Source organism: Dermacentor silvarum, chromosome 6 (assembly GCF_013339745.2).
Source record: "Dermacentor silvarum isolate Dsil-2018 chromosome 6, BIME_Dsil_1.4, whole genome shotgun sequence".
Lineage (NCBI taxonomy): Eukaryota > Metazoa > Arthropoda > Arachnida > Ixodida > Ixodidae > Dermacentor > Dermacentor silvarum.
The window spans coordinates 47,724,937-47,744,235 of record NC_051159.1 but is presented as its reverse complement, the minus strand read 5'-3'; the positions used below and the strand labels follow the sequence as shown (position 1 = coordinate 47,744,235).

The following is a 19,299-nucleotide window of genomic DNA, read 5'->3' as shown; positions in this document are numbered from 1 at the left end:
CCATGCAGGAACCGACCTCCTCGAAGAAGTCATCCGTCTCTATCGCCGGGACCACTGGAGTCCTTGCAGCTGCTGATAAAGACTCGGCGCAAAACCAGGCAGCGGGCCCGTTGAGGTGGCCCTGCGGTGACCCTTTCGAGGGGTTCATCCCCGTGGGCGAAGGTCGCGTCCAGTTTCTGCTGCTCGCAAGCGCCGTCATCTCGGCGTCCGCCTTCTTGTGTCAGGTGCTGAGCTACCGGCTCACCGCGCGCGTCATGGACCACTGGTGCCAGCAGCCGGAGCGTTTCGCCAACTTGAGCGTCGCCGAGTGGAAGGAGCTGGCAATTCCCCGCGAGGAAGACGGCTCCTTCAGCCGCTGCACCATGCGCGACCCACCGGAAGCCGGTTCTTTGGCGATGATCGTGCGCTGCTCTGCCTGGGACTTCGACCTGGGCGCTTATGGCAACACCATCGTGAGTGATTTCTCGCTCGTGTGCGACCGCCACTGGCTCATTGAGGCGACGCTCTTGGCGTACTCGGTCGCCTCGATGATTTGGCTGCCGCTGATGGGCGCCGCGGCCGACCGCGTGGGCCGAAAAACGGTCGCGCACACGTCGCTCATGGCGCTCCTGCTGGCCGGGATTACGAACAGCGTCAGCGACTCCTTCCAGTTCTACGTCGTCATGCGCACCATCGTCTCAGCCACCACGAGCAGCATCATGGTCGTACTGTTCGTGCTGCTGTACGAGGTGTCGACGCGCAACCGCTGCTACCTGTACTGGACGCTTTACGTGGCATTGCCCGCTACCGTCGTGCCGGCGCTGTTCTTCGCCTCAGACAAACTGCGTCTGAGCTGGAAGGGAGTCCAGCTGCTACTCATGATGCCAACAGCGCTAATGTTGCCGACTTTCTGCACACTTGATGAGTCGCACAACTGGCTCCTGGCCACGTGGAAGACGCGCGAGGCGCAGAGCGTCGCCATGCGAGTGGCAGCAGCGAATGGCATGCCTCAGCCCGAGTTTCTGGAAGCATTCAATCGCGTCGTCGTCGAAATGGCGCAGCAGCGCGCCGCCTTGGCCGACCAACCGCATGCTATCCTGTCTCCCCAGCGGCGCGCCACCACGATGGTTTTGGCTTTCATTTGGACAGCCGAGATCTTCTCGTACAACCTGATCAACCTCAACAACATCTTGACTGCACACGGGTATGTTTGAACGACATCGAAGTCGCGGAACATCCTAAAACTAAGATTGTTTGTCTTGTGAGTAGAGAAACCGAGCTGGGAAGAAACCTTATTAATTCCATCTCGTAAGCCTGAAATATATGGAACGAAATAAACTACGTGATATAAAGTAGGAATTGAAAAATAATATATTCTAGAGCAAAATATTAACATTATCTCAATCGCATATAAATTGCTTTTTTTACAAGATGGCGGTGGCGTTGCCTACAATTAATTGTTGTCATGCTCGTGAAAACAGCTTCGGTGGCACAAAAGCACAAAAGAGGCGTAAATGGCAATAGAGAGAGAGAGACAAAGAAAAGACTTTAGTCAGACTAAGACCTATAAGTATTCCTCCGCCAGGAGGACCATGGCCAGCTGGTCGGCGAAGGCCGCCGACGCCAACCACACCCGCCAGTGGGGAGGTGGGGGGTTAGGGTAGTGAGGGGATTGTAGGGCTGCGGGGCAAGAGAAAAGGATGTGCTCAATAGAGAGTTGCAGCGTCTCCAGCACTCGCGTAAACGCAAGCAAACTTGGCGTTTTACCGGATGAGCGGAGGTGGAATCGTGAATGGCCTGCACGGTGCAGCCACCTGGTGGCACAGAGCTCAATCAGGCAAACATAGCTAACACTGCAGTAACCAAGTGTATTCTACTTCGGCACTGGTGTAAATTTGTGGCAGCGGCGTAATCAAGTTGCTGCCCCAAATTTACCCCGGCAGCAAATCCCACGGTCGTAGGCTGAAAAGGAATCATCAAGCTGGAAAAGCAAGTCTTTACACAGCAACTGCCTCCTAACTTGTGGCCTGATATTGATTGACACACAAAGTGAATTACAAAAAGTGTAAGGAAACTTCAAATATGAAGGCTAAATATGAAAATGCCACTGTGCAGTCACGCCGGGCAGACATGTGCTTAGACGTTATTCAACTGAACAATAGAAACAAAAATGTGACTCTCTTACACAAGTGCTCGAACCCACAACTCCACCTCACATTGAGTGCACCAGAAATAAAGGAAAATAAACATGATGCACCAAAATATCTAAAGTAAGTATATTCAAATAATAAAAAGTTGAACCACCTCCAACATAAAAAGAGGGTGGGGTTAGCTCGAGCCATAGGCCAGAACAGCTGTGAATAAAATGCATGAAAAAGCTGTACATTTCAAATAAATAAATATAGCCTACATAGACAGGGGGAGTGTGAGAAAGCTAAAGTCTGTTCATTTACGTAGTGACATAATAGCATGTTGTACGTGGTATTCAATGTCATGCAGAAAGCAAGTTGCGTTACCCCCAAAACGAGAGTGACTACTTATTTATCTAATCCACATAATTTCTGCACTCTCACACAATTATAGTTGGCGTTTGGATATTTTAATTAGTATTTACTTTTTTTTTCAAAATATGCGTTCGCCTACTACGGGAAACTGGACAATGTCCCATTGGGATAAGGGTGGTTTGTTATAGGGACAGATGCATTCTGATTAAAATGATCATTTAAAGTAGGATTTTGAAAGTAAATAAACCATTATTATATCTATCCACTAATAATAATGGCGAACACAATTATCGGATAATTAGAGGTAGGCAAGCGAAAAAAAATAGGGGCCTTCACCGCGGGAGACCTCTGCTGTAGCACAAAATAATTCGATGACAAAGGAATCGCCGAAGTCTGCTGTATTTTCTTTTTCTTAGGCTTGAGCGTTGTCACGTGACACTGCCTCCTCTAGTAGCGCACAAGTTTCTGCAGCAATGAAGAGAAAGCCCGTGGGCAAAGCACGCGTAGCCGTGTGTAGAATGTGCGGCTCTCTTCAAGAGCCGCACATTTTCATTCGCGTCAACTTAGGATGAGGACACCACCTTATTTGCAACATAAAACTACAAAAAAATTGAAACTGAATGTCAAATTTTATTTCTTTTTCTGGATGTCTGTTCCATGTTTGTGAAATTCTAAACCATCGCGCGAGCAAGCGACGGTATCTGCATCACGGAATCAAAAGCGCTGTTAAATGCCCGGCTTCTAAAGCTTTCTCTTCATTGCCATGAAAAGTAGTCTGCGAGTGTAGACCTTTTTGCTTGCTCCATGGGCAGGGAGTAAACTAGAGCCCAGAGCATGTGGACCAGAGCTGATCACGACGAGGGCGTCAACGGCAACCAACCCAACGATTCTTTGGAACGTTATTGTTGCTGGGCTAGTCGGTCCATGCTTGTTACGGTTTAACGGGAGACATAATGAAGGGAAGTAAGACCAGGACAGGAAGGGGCATCACATCGACTGAGAAGGCAGCACCACCGGTGTGCAGGCTTTCCAAAAACAGGGTTACATACGATCAGCTCCTATAAATGAAACGACCATTCAAATGCCGCACTGTCGTTCATTTGCTGACATCCTGCAGTGAAAGCTAGGGAACGTCCAAACTGAGCCATCGCGAGTCTGCGACAACATGGTCAGCTTTTGGAAGGCATTGTCGGCTTTGACTTTGCGCCGTTTGGCGCACGTTGAAGCTTGCAGCCACTAGTCCGAAGGTTGTCAGAAGCGCGTTCGTTTTTTCACAGACTGGAAGTTCCGGACTGCCCGCGGACTGTTGGAGCTGTCAGCAGATGTTTGCTCGGACAAGCGCAAGTAGCTAGCAGACGACGGCAGCCCGCGCGGTGTTTGACGCCATGTTGTGAAAGATTCCGTGTGCTTCTGCGTACTTTGCGTGCTCCAGACGGCAACCACTGTGCATTGAGTTATCGCTTCTGTTACATCGGTGCTTTGTGTGCCATCATGCAAGTTTTAACGAGCCGTCTAATTGCAGTAGCTTTAGTCTTCGCGTTTTTTTTTTTTAAGAAAGAAGCACAGTGATCAGGCGCCCATGCTTGCTTTTCTTACTGTATTTCATGAAATCTGTCATGCTCATTGCAGGTAAATTTTGCTTTTCAGTTAAGTGAAACTCGCGTACGTGCAAGGAATCATATATTACATGTGGCTATTTCATGCCGGTAGCTGGGGTGGTATACAATAGGAGATTCGCGGATTGTTGTTGACATATATGTTGATCCCTTCTGCTACTAAGTTCGAGCGTTTGATTTTTGACGTGCAGGATTAGTAGACGGTGTACACGCGCTCTCTCACGCGTCGGGTCTTTAATTAGCAGACGGTCTCGCGAGCTTTGAGGATGTAGGCGGGTGCTTTCTGCATGAACAGTAACGTGGCACGACCATCATTTCGGAGTCTCTCCACAGCAATTTTAGGGCCAAAAAATACATTTCACCACCTCCATGATTTCGCTTACGTCCGTGTGGGAATTCCACTTAAACTTCTCAGGCAATGAGCTGGCTAGCGCGACGTAATAAACTGCGCTTTGCGAAAACGTTCTACGCGCCCAGGCTACGATTACACTGTGCTAGCTTCATGGTTGTGTCGGCGACGTACGCCTCTGAGACTGCACGATTGCGCCACGCTAATAAAAACGCTGGGTAGGGGCTATCTACGAGTAGCAAAGAGCAGACGACAGCAGCCAGGAGAGTGACGGACCACAATCTGTCGTAGGTTCGAAAAGATTGGCGCGACTGCTGACACCATACCAACATCAGAGTAACACATTGCTTTCTTTCGATAAAATTAGCCATCGCGATTCCAGTAACTGCGCCCCGCGACGTCGCGCATACCGCCCGCAGCAGACGAGTGGCTCCCCTGTTACGAGTACAGGACATCCCCACAAACCATTAATGCGCAGATGGTCGACCGTGCTGAGCGCCGCAGCAGCGGGGCCGGCGTTCGTGCTCGTCTACCGCTGCATGCAGCGTCTGGGCGCCCGCTGGATAGCGGTGCTGTCGTGCATGCTCCTCAGCGTCGCGACCGCACTGCTCTCAGCCCTGTACAAGGACGACCAGCGCTTCAACGTGACCGTGAGCCTGCTGCTGGCCACGGCGCGCCTCGCCGGCAATGCCGTCCTACTGGCCAGCTTCGCCGTCACCGCGGCGCTGTACCCGACCGCGTGCCGCTGCTTCGGCTTCTCGGTGGCCTTCGCCTGGGGCCGTCTAGGCGCCCTTTTGGGGCAGCTGTGCGCCCCGTACATTCCGGGCCGCGGCAAGAGCCTGGTGCTAGCACTCATCGCCTCGCTCATGGCGCTCACGTGCGCTGCTTTCGAACGACTTCCTGATATCGAAGACTGCTCCACGTCTCTGCAATCACGCTCGGGATCATCCATCACGGTCGTGCAGGAAGAGGAGCCGCTCCAATACATGCGGGAGTCGCTAGTGCCTCTGCCTCGCAAGCCGAAGAGAAACCGCCGCAAGAAGCGGCGCGCGGCCAGCAAGGCGTCCGTCGAGTCCGACCAGTTGCGGATGACGACTTTCTCCAGAAATCTGGCCGTCGAGACAGGCGGATGGGGGCACTGACGTCTTTCCTCTGTTGCGCTAGAAAGTGCGACGCGGCAAGTTATCCCGTCCCCTTATTTAGTCGCCCAACTTCATGAAACGATCGTCGAAGCCCAGCCTGGTATGTGCAGTCAGCGTGAAAATCAAGTGTGCGGTGGGGCCGGGATATCAGCATACTTTTTTGATTCTCCGTCCTCCGTAATACCATCTTTCGATGCACCGGGGACTTTCTTTTATTTCGAAAACTGGCGGCCGTGTAGCGCGATCCATGAATTCTGTAAGGAGTCAACTGACGTCTGCAGTCCACACTTCGTTGGCCTAAAAGGGACGTTTCCATGGAAACGTGGACGCATGAAGAAGACTTGCGACACACACGTGCACCCTGCCATCACCAGCTGCGTTTACCAAGACGTCGAAATATTGCATGGCGAAGGGAAAGGGACGTGGCCGTGACTGTTTTTCTAGCTCTGCAGCAGCATTTCTTGGCGGCGGCAATAATGGCGTAATTGTTTTTTATATTTTAGTTTATCAACTGATTTGAATTTTATGCGTAGTTTAAATGTATCGCGCGTCTGATCATAATTGTTCATTCATTTGCGTTGCTTTTTTTACATACCTTAGAAAATCGTTTGGCAAGATGGTAAACAGTGTCACGTTATATTTAGGCTTTCCTGGACGATAAGTGTTAATGTTTTCAGTGAGAAAATCGCAGCTTTTTCAGAGAACCGCTTTAGCTCGAACACAGAGCTACGTCGATGTTCCTCACGATAGAATGTGTCCTCGATCGCTAACTTGTAGTCCAGCGCTTGATGCTGTGGCTCCGAAAATGTTCACTTTCACTAGATCTGACGCTCACCCTGACACCAATCCGCAGGCTACAGTTTCGCGGTCTGCGAATTCTTCTGGTAATGCAAAAGTAAATGCACTACACTATACCGCGCGTATAAAAACAAATATACTTAATATTCACGCTAGCTAGCACCGTGCATACGACTTTATTACGATTTGGCAGTAACATTATTACTGTTCTTGCTAATCTTGGGACCAGTTCTCCTAATGGGCATATAATATAACTGAAGTGCAGCGTTCATTTTTTGAGTGAGGTTTGTGACGCTTTAATTACAATTGAGTATATGGACGAGTAAAAAAATACACAGATCCAACGCACGTTTTCGGAATCAATGCTAATTGTAACCCCCGTATTCTTAAACACGCCTTCACTCAACGCTTCTCCTCGACTCAGCCAAGTCGAGGCGACGAGCGTTCCTTCACTCAAGGCGCCGTTGTGTTTCATGAACACTACTTCACATTTCTTCCGCCAAGGAACGCTTTGAAAATGCGCTCTGGACTCGAGTGAAGTGCACCGACCGAGAAAAGCGCCTGATATCGAGGCTATTCTTAAATGCGCTTAGCAAAAGCCCAATTATTAGGGGCGAAGCTCCTTAGGGTGTGGGTCGTTCCCTCCTCTGTAGTAGTAGTAGTAGTAGTAGTAGTAGTAGTAGTAGTAGTAGTAGTAGTAGTAGTAGTAGTAGTAGTAGTATGTAGCCACCTCTAGTTTATGAATTGCTCAATAGATGGCGTTGTGTGTCCGTACGTGAAAGAGACGCCGCATGTAGTTTTATGAAGTGTTCACTAGAAGTCCACAGCTCTGGTTGGCATGGAGACCGCTATGTATGTATGTATACGCATATATACATATCAGTAGCGTACCCAGGATCTCTGCCGGGGGGGGGGGGGGGGGTTGACAGTGTGCCAATACCATCCATATAGCACTAATTTCAACTTCTTCACGGGAAATTGTCAAAAAAATGCGCTTTTTGTGAGTGTGCAGACGATTGCGCGTCTTACATCTTAGTTGCAGTACTCAAATGCGCAAAGAAGGAAAAGGGGTTAAACAAAAGAGCGGGGTTAAGTCGGCTTCAGGGGGGCGGGGGGGGGGGGTACAACCCCCGAAACCCCCCGTCGGTGCGCCACTGATACATATATATGTATATGTATAGTATAACCGGAAGCCTACTTCCGCTCCCGTTTCCACTTCATGTTCCGCTTACGGTTCCGGAAGCCAGCTTCCGGCTTCCGGAGAACGCTTCCGGCGTTTTTCTCTGTCGTCCGTAGCTAGGTGCGCTGCGGTGCACAAGGGCGTTCGTTCCCGACGCGCGTTCTCTTTCTCTCGTTCCCGACGCGCGCTCTCTTTCTTGTCCGTAGCTAGGGGCGCTGCGGTGCACAAGGGCGTTCGTCCCCGACGCGCGCACTCTTTCTCGTCCGTAGCTAGGGGCGCTGCATTGCACAAGAGCGTTCGTTCCCGACGCGCGCTCGCTTTATCTCTCGTCCGTAGCTGTGGTTTACCCGAATGATCCCCCGGAGCTTCGCCCCACTCACCATCGTTCACCCCGTGGATATGCTGTGATTTTTAAATGCGAATGCATTTCTTAGTCGGGGCATGTCAGGCGTCTGTCGGTGTCCGCGCGCCGGCAGGTGTTATCTCTCCGCTCTCACTCCCTCTCCCATAGCAACAGCTGCGGGCGCGCGCGCTTTTCCTCGCCCCTAGAAACCGGAGCAGTGCTGCGGGCGGAGTAGCGGAGAGTGAGTGGAGAGGAGGAGCGCGCTCTGGCGTGTGATGGCGCTCGCATCGCGGGAACTCGCGATGCGAGCGCCCTCACAGCGAGCGGAAACAGGCAGTCATGTATCGACTACGCCTTAGTCTCAGAAATGGTCTACGAACAACTGGAACAAATGATAATAGACGAAAATGAAAAAAATAGCCTGGGAAGCGATCATAGACGTTTAGCATTAACGTTTGGGAGAGATACCAGCGCAGAACATGAACCAATAGCCTCAGAGTTTTTAAAAATGAATGACGAGCAAATAACAGAGATCGCAAACAACATAGAGAAGAAAATTGAGGCTTTTCCTACAGCAGTCTGGGAATATAAGGAACTGGTGGAGGTTATGCAGCATGAAATAAGGCGGACACGGCAATACAATTGTTGGATTGGAAAGAGGAAACCACGTAAGTGGTGGAACAAGGAAATTAAACAAGCTATAGAAGAGCGTAAAGAGGCATCTAGGGTTCATCGAGAAGCCAAAAAGTTGGCATTACAAGAAGAAGAGGTGCTCCTTAGATGGAATACATACAGAGAAAAGAAAAGGGTTGCGAGTGAGCTCGTGCAAGAGAAAATTAAATGCGCAAGTGAACGTTGGGTGCATAACATTCACAAAAGAGACAAAGGCGCCCCAAAAAGATCCTGGAACCATATAAAAGCACTCGGAGCTCCAACTAGAAACTCGCAAACGGCTATAAGGGATGAAGACGGTAACATCTATGAAGGCGATGATGCGCTGCGGTACATCACAGACGTTATCAGGCATAACTTCGGTACGAGAAAAAGTGTAGTTCAGACAACAGATCCAGCAACAACAGAGAGGCTTGAGAGATCAAAATTCAGCATAGAAAGCTTCTATTGGAAAAAGGCAGCAGAAAATGTCCCTAACAACACGGCAGCAGGACCCGATGAAATCCCAATACAGCTAATCAAAAACCTCGGTCCAAAAAGCAAGGCACTGCTGACTAATGCCATAGAGCAAGTGATTAGAACAAAGAATATTCCCGTTGGATGGCGTGAAAGCAAGATGAATCTCATCTACAAAGGCAAAGGAGATAAGGATAAGACTGAGCTCGTACAGGCAGTTACAGTAACGTCGGTGATATATAGAATGGCAATGCAAGCCATAAAATTAGAACTGTCGAAGTGGGTGGAGGAAAACGGTGTATTGGGGGAACTACAGAATGGGTTCAGGCCAGGCAGACGCTTAGAAGACAATATGTTTGTACTAACTCAGTGCATAGAGATTTCAGTAGCTCAGAAAAGACCTTTATGGGTAGCATTTCTAGATATTAAAGGAGCTTATGACAACGTAGACAGAGAATTGTTGTGCGATATTCTTCAATACGAAGGCATAGATGACGATTTCGTGGAGCTGCTGAGGGAGATATATCGAGACAACCAAGTACAAGTGGCATGGGAAGGCCGAAAAGGAAATGAAATGGTGGGAATTCACCAAGGATTGAAGCAAGGATGCCCTCTGTCACCATTGTTGTTCACGCTTTACGTCAAGGGCATAGAAAGACGACTGGAAAACAGCGAATTAGGTTTTGATTTATCCTACATGCGTAATGGACAAATGGTGCAACGGAAGGTCCCTGGATTGATGTACGCAGACGACATTGTGCTACTAGCGGACAATAAAAAAGATTTACAGATACTTGCGAATATCTGTGGGAACGCAGCGACAAATCTAGGCCTTAAGTTTAGCACAGAGAAATCAGGGATTATGATCTTTAATGAACACACGAGTAACTTCGTGGTGTCAATTCAACAGCAAGTAATACCCATAGTGAAGCAATATAAGTACCTCGGCGTACACATAAACGAAGGAAAGAATTACTCAAGCAACCACCAAGATAATCTGAAAATAAAGGGGAAGCGGAATGCAGCATTAATGAAACACAGAGCACTGTGGGGCCACAATAAGTATGAGGTGGTGCGTGGAATCTGGAAAGGAGTAATGGTGCCAGCGCTAACATTCGCAAATGCCATTATATGCTTAAAATCGGATATATTGGCGGGTTTAGAAGTTAACCAAAGATCAGTAGGCCGGTTGGCTTGGGAGCACACGGTAATACGACAAATGAGGCAGTGCATGGAGACATGGGTTGGGCCTCTTTTGAAGTCAGAGAAGCACAAAGCAAAATTAGTTTTGAAGAAAGGCTCAGGAACATGGATGAAAATAAATGGGCGGCTAAAGTGCACAAGTATCTCTACATGAAAAGCGTGGACACAGAATGGAGGAAGAGGTCAAGGAAGTTGGCAACCAAGTACAGGATAATCGAAACTGTAAATAGACAACCAGGGGTCATCAGAAAGAAAGTGAGAGAAATAGAGACCGTGAATTGGATGCAAAGAATGGAAACGAAGAGGACAATGGAGATTTACAAGAATGAGAAGAAAGAAATTAAAAGGGAAAATCTGTACGATAACACAAAGGGCAGTGCCTTGCTATTTGAGGCTCGAGCCGGTTGCCTAAGGACGAAAACATATCGGAACAAATATTCGGAACTAGATGAGACATGTGTATGCTGCAGTAAAGATCCAGAGACCACTCAGCACATCCTAATGGAATGCGACGGGATCCACCCAGCGAGAACCGTAGGTAACGTGCAACTCCCAGAAGCGCTTGGGTTTAAAGTGGAAGGAAACATAAACAGATCAGCCGTAGAGATCAGCAAGAGACGATTAGAGTACTGGTGGAAAAAAAGCAGGGAAAAGATGGATACGACCTGATCTCTTAAAATCATAGGCAGCGGTACAAGCTAAATTTTTGAAAAAGGTATACAAAAATGCGAGATAAAGAACATGTGTAGTATACCTGATTAAATCAAGCAGGCTAGGTGACTATTTGTCGCCACCTCGTTTCAAAGGGGATGCCAATAAATCATCATCATCAATCATCTCGCCAGAGCTCCCGCGTGTGTGGAGAGAGTGTAGGAGAGGGTAGGTGCAGTGCTTCGCCGCTCCTTCTCTCGCCGTTCGCTCTCTCTCCTCCCTGCGCCCCACTCTCCCGTTCGCTAGCTCGCACGTATATATAAATGAAATGAAGCGCGCGCCTCACTCTCGACCGTTCGCTGGCTGGGCGGCTCTCAAGGCGATGGCAGAAGTCGGTGAAGGCGAATGTCTGACGGCAACGGTACCCCTAGCAAGAAGTGTAATACAATCCAACCCGAGCATTACACCTCTCGCTGGAGGTGACGTCACTCACTACTTTGCTACTACTTTGCTCGAAGCGGCAAGGACGGCGAATACTGCGGCGTTAATCTCGTTGCTAACGTGTATGGGAACCTCATATCGCATGCCGTTGCCACCTCGCCCGTTCGAGACACGTCTCCGTACAAAGACTTCTACACCCTTGCCTACACCGGAGACGGAGTCTTTGTGGTGACCGAGTACCTCGCGCCGAACCTCGCTCGTGACGCCGTTGCCGCGCAACTGGACGCGGCTATGGAAAGTGTGTGTGTGCGCTCCAAAGTATCTGACCCCGTCGTCTTGGTTGGTGACTTTAACGTGGACGTGAGAAAGAAGAGCGGCGAGTGGTTGGTGGAGTACATGCGGACAAAGTACTCTATGCAGTGTGCCTCCGCCGAGTCCGACAAGTGTCCGACTACCATTCACGGAAGTTGCATTGATCTCGCCTTTACCCGAAACTGTGACGTGCGCATGCTTCTCAAAGACACTTTGACTGTACACTTTAGCGACCACAAAGCTGTGATTATGGCCGTCAGGTACAATGACAACACAAACAGGTGCCGATGAATGTGTAAATAAATGGTTACGGTACAAATCCTCGTCTCGTCATTAATTTACGCCATTAAAATTACTACGCCGTGTACTCTCGGAGCAAGAAATGCATTCGCATTTCCTCACGATTCCCTTCGGGGAGGTGGGGGCAATTTTTTTTAAAGACAGATATGTGTTTCCGTTAATTTGGCTTCGTTATCAAATGACAACACGGCGAAATGCACAAATTTAGCTCGGCAGCGCTGCCACTGTTAGTGTTAGGCTGATAGATCAAGCGGGAGCTGTGTTTGAGGTCTGGAAACGATCGCACCCCAGCAGCTGAGCATAGCGCATGGCTGAGAAACAAGAAAATTTGCGGCCGCATTTGTCTGCAGCTCATTCTTTCCTTGTGCCTAATTTGTGGTTCACGTTGCAGTTACTCGTAGTTATCATGGATGATATTGTCCGTGTGTGTACTGTGACCGAGCCGGATTGACTTCGAAGGAGGCAACGCGTGGAACGGCCGATGGGCAGCTTTGTTTACCTTCAAGACCAAGTGCTGCTGAAAGCTTTCTGAAAGCAGCAACAGGACAAAAAATAAGGGTGAGGGAGCAGTTTATGCACGGAACAACATTTCGCTGTTGCGGATTTGGTGAAGTTGCCGCCGCGCTATCAATAAAACGTGTCCGATGTATCCAAGCATGACTGGCTCCAGTTGCTCATGCTGCGGGCATTAGCACCCGAAGCATACTATTCGAGGCAGCATAAGATTGCGCGAGACGTTATTTTTTCTTTTTTGCTTTGGAGCTTGTGGGATATTCGGCGCGACAATCTGTTATCGGTTCAGCTGTTTAAACATCAATGCACAAGGCCTGTGTCCGATGATCATTCCAGTACCGCGTAAAAAATCAGTAGAGAAGAAGCAGTTGTAGCATACATGTGGCAGAATGCGTATGTTTGAGTGTGTAGCTCCGGCAGTTTTAAGGAAACAAACGTTTTTCAGTCCTGTACTTTATTTTAGAAGCCGTGGTGGTTAGTCGGTTTGTTCAAATTGTAGCACATATCGTCAATGAACCAACCCTGGTTCCTGTATTTCCAGTGCTGCTTCACTTCAAATATACGCTACGCAATCTTTTATTCGTCCGAAAATTCACTTGTCAGTAGTTCATTGCCAGCATTAGTGTTTTTTTCGTCTGACTTTTTTTCAATGTGCTATGTCGTAGCATCTCCTGTACGTTCCATAAACAGTGCTTTCAAGATCACGCAACGGCTACGTTTGTTTAGTTTTTTTTTTTTAGTTGAGCTGTCTCTTCATTTCAGTTGCTTAGCTGCACTGAACTTAGCGTGCGAACGCCCTATATACATATCATTTTTGACATTCTGCTGCAGGATGTGGGCCTTGGAAAGACCAGCTGATGGAAAAAAAAATCAACGTCTGTGTTGCACGGTAAGGAATGTGACTGACCGTTAAAGCATCGATAGATACGGTGCCTGCCAGTTGGAAATGCACCATCTCGCTTCCCCTAAAGAACCTAGGTGCTGCGGAAGTACTTGACTGATCTGCCCGGTAGTTAGTCTGTAGTTATTTTTCATACTTACCACTAATAATATTGATGTTTTGTCAGGCCACATTGATAAAATGGTGAAATGCACGCCGTGTTATTTAAAACCGCAAACATGAAACAGCTATCCCATAATGAAATCAAACTCATATTTCATTCCTTTTCAACAGTCATGTATTATTGTTTTGAAGAGCATAATTATTATTACGATGTGCGAAGTCATGAGTTGGTCGTAATGTGTTACGGTTGACACGTGAGCTTTGTTACTGCCCACAATTTGTAGGGCAGCACTTTAGTATTTAGCGGAATCTTGAAGCTACGTTTGCATGAGCAAGTGTACATCAAGAAATATACCATAATTATAATGGTCGATCTCAGGTTTGTTGAACTCATGGTAGTAATGCGCTCTATACTGTATTTTTCAGCAACCCCATTGTGACTGTCTGCATCTCCATTTGGCCTGTTGTGGGATCCCACAAGACACGCTTTGTTCCTGGGTCAATTACTGAACTTCTGCAAGACCCATGGAAGCCAACTTTCATCCGCATCGAATGGAACAAATTCATGGTTCCGGCCTTCATAATTCATCTTAGGCTGAAGTTAGAACCGGAGCTGAAACAGCGTATATTCTGTAAGGATTTACTACTGCATACCGTCCGGTGGCCACACCCGACGGTATGCTACTGTCTAGAACACTGCTAGTCTACTGTACAGAACACGGATGGTGTTTTATTTTAGAATAGCTTTGTCAGTAGTACTACTGCTTGTGTTTGTAGGATCACAGTCCACGCTCTTTTTGCAATCCTATCAGAACACAAAAAGACGAGGATAATTTTAATTTATTGTTTCAGAGATTGACACTTGGATTGACCAGAAATAATTTAGTGATACAGACTGCTTTATTAAATATGGGTTAAGAAAAGGAAACCTGGATGAAAACGACAGACTTAAGCAGCAAGGTGCCTATGAAGGCAGATGTAGGCAAAATGCCTTTAGCGGTGATGTTTGAGCTATTAGGATGTCAGAAAGGAGATTAAGGTTTTAGCCAAAATAGTGCGACAACTACAGTACAGCAGTTAATTGGAGCTCCACTCTTCTACGCTTGCACACCAACGCAAGCGCAGCACCCTTGAAACTCTGCGTGGTTGCGTTGGCAGCCTGGTTCTTGCATAAGAGAAGGGGTTGGCTAAAAACATACAATGATGTTAACGCACATAAAAACTAGCTTAGGTACAGTATTCGTTTTCATCAGTTTACTTTTCGAAGTAAATACATTCATTAAAGATTTTCATTGTGTTCAGGAAGCCGATTTTTTTTACATTGATAAGCTCGGACTGTTTTCATTAATATTTGCAAAGATACAGTTTTAAGCTGGTCTGGCGTTTGCTCAGCCAGACCGACATACAGCAATCTAACACTTACATAATGCACTCACTAATAGCTGGAATATGCGCAACCAATATATGTGGCATATATCTGCTACCACTTGCTAGCGTTTTCTGTATTAGGGGCTGGGTCAACTGCTACAGCTTTTTTTATTACAATAAAGATAATGTGATGTACAAAAACTATCCTCTCTTGTATTATTATTCAATAGTTCTGTACTGGAATAAAATATTACATTCCCTCTGTATACGTGCAGGTATAATTATGAAAACCATTTCATGGTTGCTCACTTCCTCGTTGGGCTTGGATGTTCATAAGCGAATAAACTAAATATTTTGAAGCGAGGCTCACGTAATTATTGCTAACGACTGTAAATAGCAGCTATATACTGTCACACGTCCCACGCAAAAAAAAAAGAACAGTATACTTTTTTGGTTTCCCTAGAGCAACTAACTGCATGAAATTATAGAGAAACAGAAAAGTGAACGCACCTGGTCGTTTTTAGAGAAGCTCGCCTTGCTGTGGTGCGCTACGCCGTCCTTGGAATAGCGTAGTAAGTGATGCACCCGAGTACAAACCGCTCAGGCGGAGCGAATTCCGGCGCTCGCGCAGCCAGACCAGCATCCAGCAATCGAGCACACAGCCAATACACCTACTAACGGCAGGAATCTTCGCAGTTGTTTTCTTTTCATAGGTTCGAACTCCGCCGCAGTTATGTATCGTGCCGCGTTTCAAATGGTGCTGCTTTGTATGATCCCCCGCGAGAAACACGGCACTGGCGCTGATAGTAGTTTCGGAGCACTCGCACGAAGAATACACGTATGCAGGTCATCAACTGGCTCATGCACGGAATAAGACGACAGGTCACTGCACTAGCTGGCAGTCTTCTTGACAGGACGTCCGGTCTGTCTCGGTGCCACAGTAGAATTACTCCGTTGCCGAAGCGCTCCAGGGGATTACACCAGTCCGTAAAACGATGCCCTTGAAGATGCGCAGCATCGTTAACGAAAGAAAAGCTGCGGAGGCAACTGGCGTCCATCTGAAAAAGCCGACGAGGCGAGCGACTGATCACAGCGCAGCCATGTTTGCGCACTAACTTCACTCAAGCGCTCCGATTCAAGGTATCTGCGGGGCTACCTTGAGATTCTCGAGTAAAACGCTCGAGCTTTCCTTCACTCAAGGCGCGTTTCTAACGGAGGGCGATTTGTGAAATGAAAAGCCGCCCTCAAGGAGCATTTCGAGTGGAGGGTCGAGTTGAGGTGCGTTTGTGAATACGGGGGTAAGTTTCGTGAAGCGAAACTTCACGCTATCGCCATACCCTTCTCCTCCGCTTTCCGCCTCACGCTGTCTTCGCTATCGCGCCTCTTTTATCCGCGCTCGCTCTTTCTTCCTCTTGTTGTGCTCGTTCGCTCGGTTACGCCGATGCTCGCTGCAGAAACGGACGCCTTTGAACTGCGCTCTATAAAGGAAGAGTAGAAATAGAAAGCCAGCGCTGCTCAATATATACGTGAACATGACGCTGTTCCGCGGTTCCAGTGTGCCAGAGCTAGGGAACGGAAGCAACATCACAATCAGATGCTAGTTATGGTGAGAGTGTCTACGATGGCAGAGACGCACGATTTCTGGCGGCATTGTAACGAAACAGTTAGTTTCTTGTATCTCCTGAAAAAATCAACCCATTTTAAAAAGTTTTACTTTCTAAAATGTTCCCTATATACGGCGTCATACAACTTCCAATTTATAACCAAAATTAGGAATAGGGCCTGGTGAGGGGCCCTTTAAGCCTCTGTGTGCTCTAAACAGAATCGGAATTCAGGATAAGGATATGCTGAAATTTATTGAACAGAATAACATAAAAATGGAGCGTTTAAAAAGTTTTAACTTCTATAAAAAGTGCAGTTGTTTGTGTATAAGAAAACCAACTACTGACCTTACAGTTATTATTATTTATTTTCTTGCGGAAGTGCTCCACATAATGCTAAATATAAGAACTGTGTCGGCGAAAATGATCCCCAATGTTGCATGTTTCCCAACCAGGACAAAATCTGAGTATATATATTTGGAATATTTTTTTCAAGCACCCGGTTCTGTTTCCTTTGGGGCATTAGATTACAGCTTCGTTGCGCTCACACTCTGACCATTGGAACGCATTTCTCGCGGGAGGTGTCTACCATTTATTGGTAACAGGCTTATGTCAATGTTGTCTAATAAATCTGGAATTTTATGAAGCACATGGATCCTGGATTGAGCTTACTTTTTTTAGAAACGCTTAATGCCTACCGGCAACGAAGCCAAGAAATTGGGGAATGCCTGTTTGCTTTAGCTGAAATGTATCAGAAACTATGAAAGAGAAAATGGAAGTGGTTTAAAGGATAGCGTTCCGTAGGCGGAAGCCGAAACCACATCTATGGCAGAAAAAAATGTCGTGCTCCATTTAGCTACCTTAGCGGCCATCCTCGCATTAGCTTTCTATGGTAATTTGTGTGTGTACAATATAAGCATTTCCAAATGTTTTCTAGTGGAGCTCACGGCCGTCGCGGTCTGTGGAAAATGCTTTCAACCGCAGGCGCGAGACCCGCCATGGTTGCCCAGTGGTTATGGTGTTGGGCGGCTGAGCACGAGGTCGCGGGATTGAATCCCGGCCATGGCAGCCGCATTTCGATGGGGACGAAATGCAGAAAACACCCGTGTGCTTAGATTTAGGTGCACGTCAAAGAACCCCAGGTGGTGCAAATTAATCCGGTGTCCCCCACTACGGCGTTCCGCATAATCAGATGGTGGTTTTGGCACGTAAAACCCCATCTTTAATTTTCTTTAATTAGCAGGTGCGATGTAGGGCGTGGAATTACTCACGCAGCTGGCCAAGCGACAATCGTATGCTACTCTAACGGCATCAAGACAGGCCTAAGTCAGACCCTTGCTTTGCAAAGAACGAGAAAGATATAGAGAATCTTGCGGCCTCATCAATATCTTTATTACTTTTAAGTAAAATATATGAAAGCGGGGGCCCGTAGTTTGGCACCATTGACGCCTCGAGGTGGGATACCAAATTCATTTAACCAGGGGCCTGCCCCTGGCGTTCATGTACTACGTGACACGTACGGTTGGAAGGATGTTCACCATGGTCGCGAGCGGTGCTGGCTAACATTCCCATGGGTATTCTTGTGCACATTCACGCATACACATACCTCACTAAAGGAAGGCCACCGCGAAATATAGATGCTAAATCACTACAAGCGTAATGCGGAAGTGTGCTTGGGCAACAGTTAGGCCAAGCTATCTTTTCGTCCACTTTTGCTTACCTTTGGTCTTCACCAACTATGCTTCCGCTGGCTTCATTGTATTCATATTGTATTGATCGATTGATTCATATGTATATAGTTAGCTGAAATTCAGTCGCATGGTTGCCTTTGTTTGTTTCATTGATTAATTACATTAAAGTAGAGTTGCGCTAGTTTCAGCTTTGAAAACAGTTTCGACTGTGACTGCCTTCACAGTTGCCACTGCAAGCACCAAAATCGGCCGCGCAGGTCAATTTGGATATTACCTATATATAGAAAAACAATTTATAAAATTACTCCAGTCTTCTCAATTTATGCAAAACGGCAATACTCATATAGCGAGCAGGTTCTAAAGCAGAAAGATTTGGCATAGCCAAAAAAAAAATAAGGACCGACTTCTATTGTTCCATTGTTGCCCAAATAAACACAATTGTGCTTGCGTAAAGAATGGAGAACGTCAGACAACGTTGCGTGGGCTGCAGTTTGCCTCCTTCACTATCATCCTATGTTTAATTTCATTGCTACTTCTTGAGCAGTCATCCAAATCCTCGAACAAGTCCATGAATTTCGCGAATTTCAAATCGCCTGAGTAGAGCAAACTGCTTCGCGCCGATCACAGCAAAAGCCACCGTGCACCTAACGGATTCGAGGAACGAGGTGGCACTTTCGTTCTAGGCGTTTCTATGGTTGGCGAACTCACTGTTGCAGAGCGTGTGTTTTGATTGCGTGAGCTGTGGTCTACGTGTGCTCGACCGACTTTGATGTTCAACTTGCTATAATCAGCGCGCACGCTGTCTTGGTGCTGACACCGAATTTGCGGCACGGTGAAGGCTGGAACTACCGCGAACGCCTGTCCCTAAAACAGAATAGCGCTACTCTCCCCTCATTTGGTGGAAGCTATCTCGGACACGTCTTTTAAGTTTTGTTTGAATTGACGCCGTGATGAATGCGCAAAAAAGAGTGTATCGCCGCCGAGCGATTTGATTCTAAACCAAAGCTTGAACCCACCCAGCGTCTATACAGTGCAACATAGATTCTGTGCTGCAGAGTAAGAACACTTGTTCCGGGTCGACCGGTGTAATTTCCAATCCGACACTGGGCTAGTTAACACTGTCTTTGTAACATCTGGTAGATATGGCACAAGAAAAACAATTTAACTGTAGTCAGTG

At 47.3% G+C, this 19,299-nt stretch overlaps 1 protein-coding gene across 1 annotated transcript; it reads left to right on the top strand.

The window, feature by feature from the left end:
• The first annotated feature begins 2 nt into the window (after nucleotides 1–2).
• On the top strand, nucleotides 3–5,590 carry LOC119456645 (solute carrier family 22 member 7). The gene is made up of 2 exons (XM_037718472.1): nucleotides 3–1,183; nucleotides 4,927–5,590. The coding sequence occupies exons 1-2, from the start codon at nucleotides 3–5 to the stop codon at nucleotides 5,588–5,590; spliced, it is 1,845 nt and encodes a 614-aa protein (XP_037574400.1).
• The last annotated feature ends 13,709 nt before the right edge of the window (nucleotides 5,591–19,299 follow it).

Coding starts and splice junctions, on each gene's coding strand:
- LOC119456645 (XM_037718472.1), top strand. CDS start 3: ATGCAGGAACCGACCTCCTCGAAGAAGTCATCCGTCTCTATCGCCGGG. Junction 1,184..4,926: donor AACATCTTGACTGCACACGG/GTATGTTTGAAC, acceptor ATTAATGCGCAG/ATGGTCGACCGTGCTGAGCG.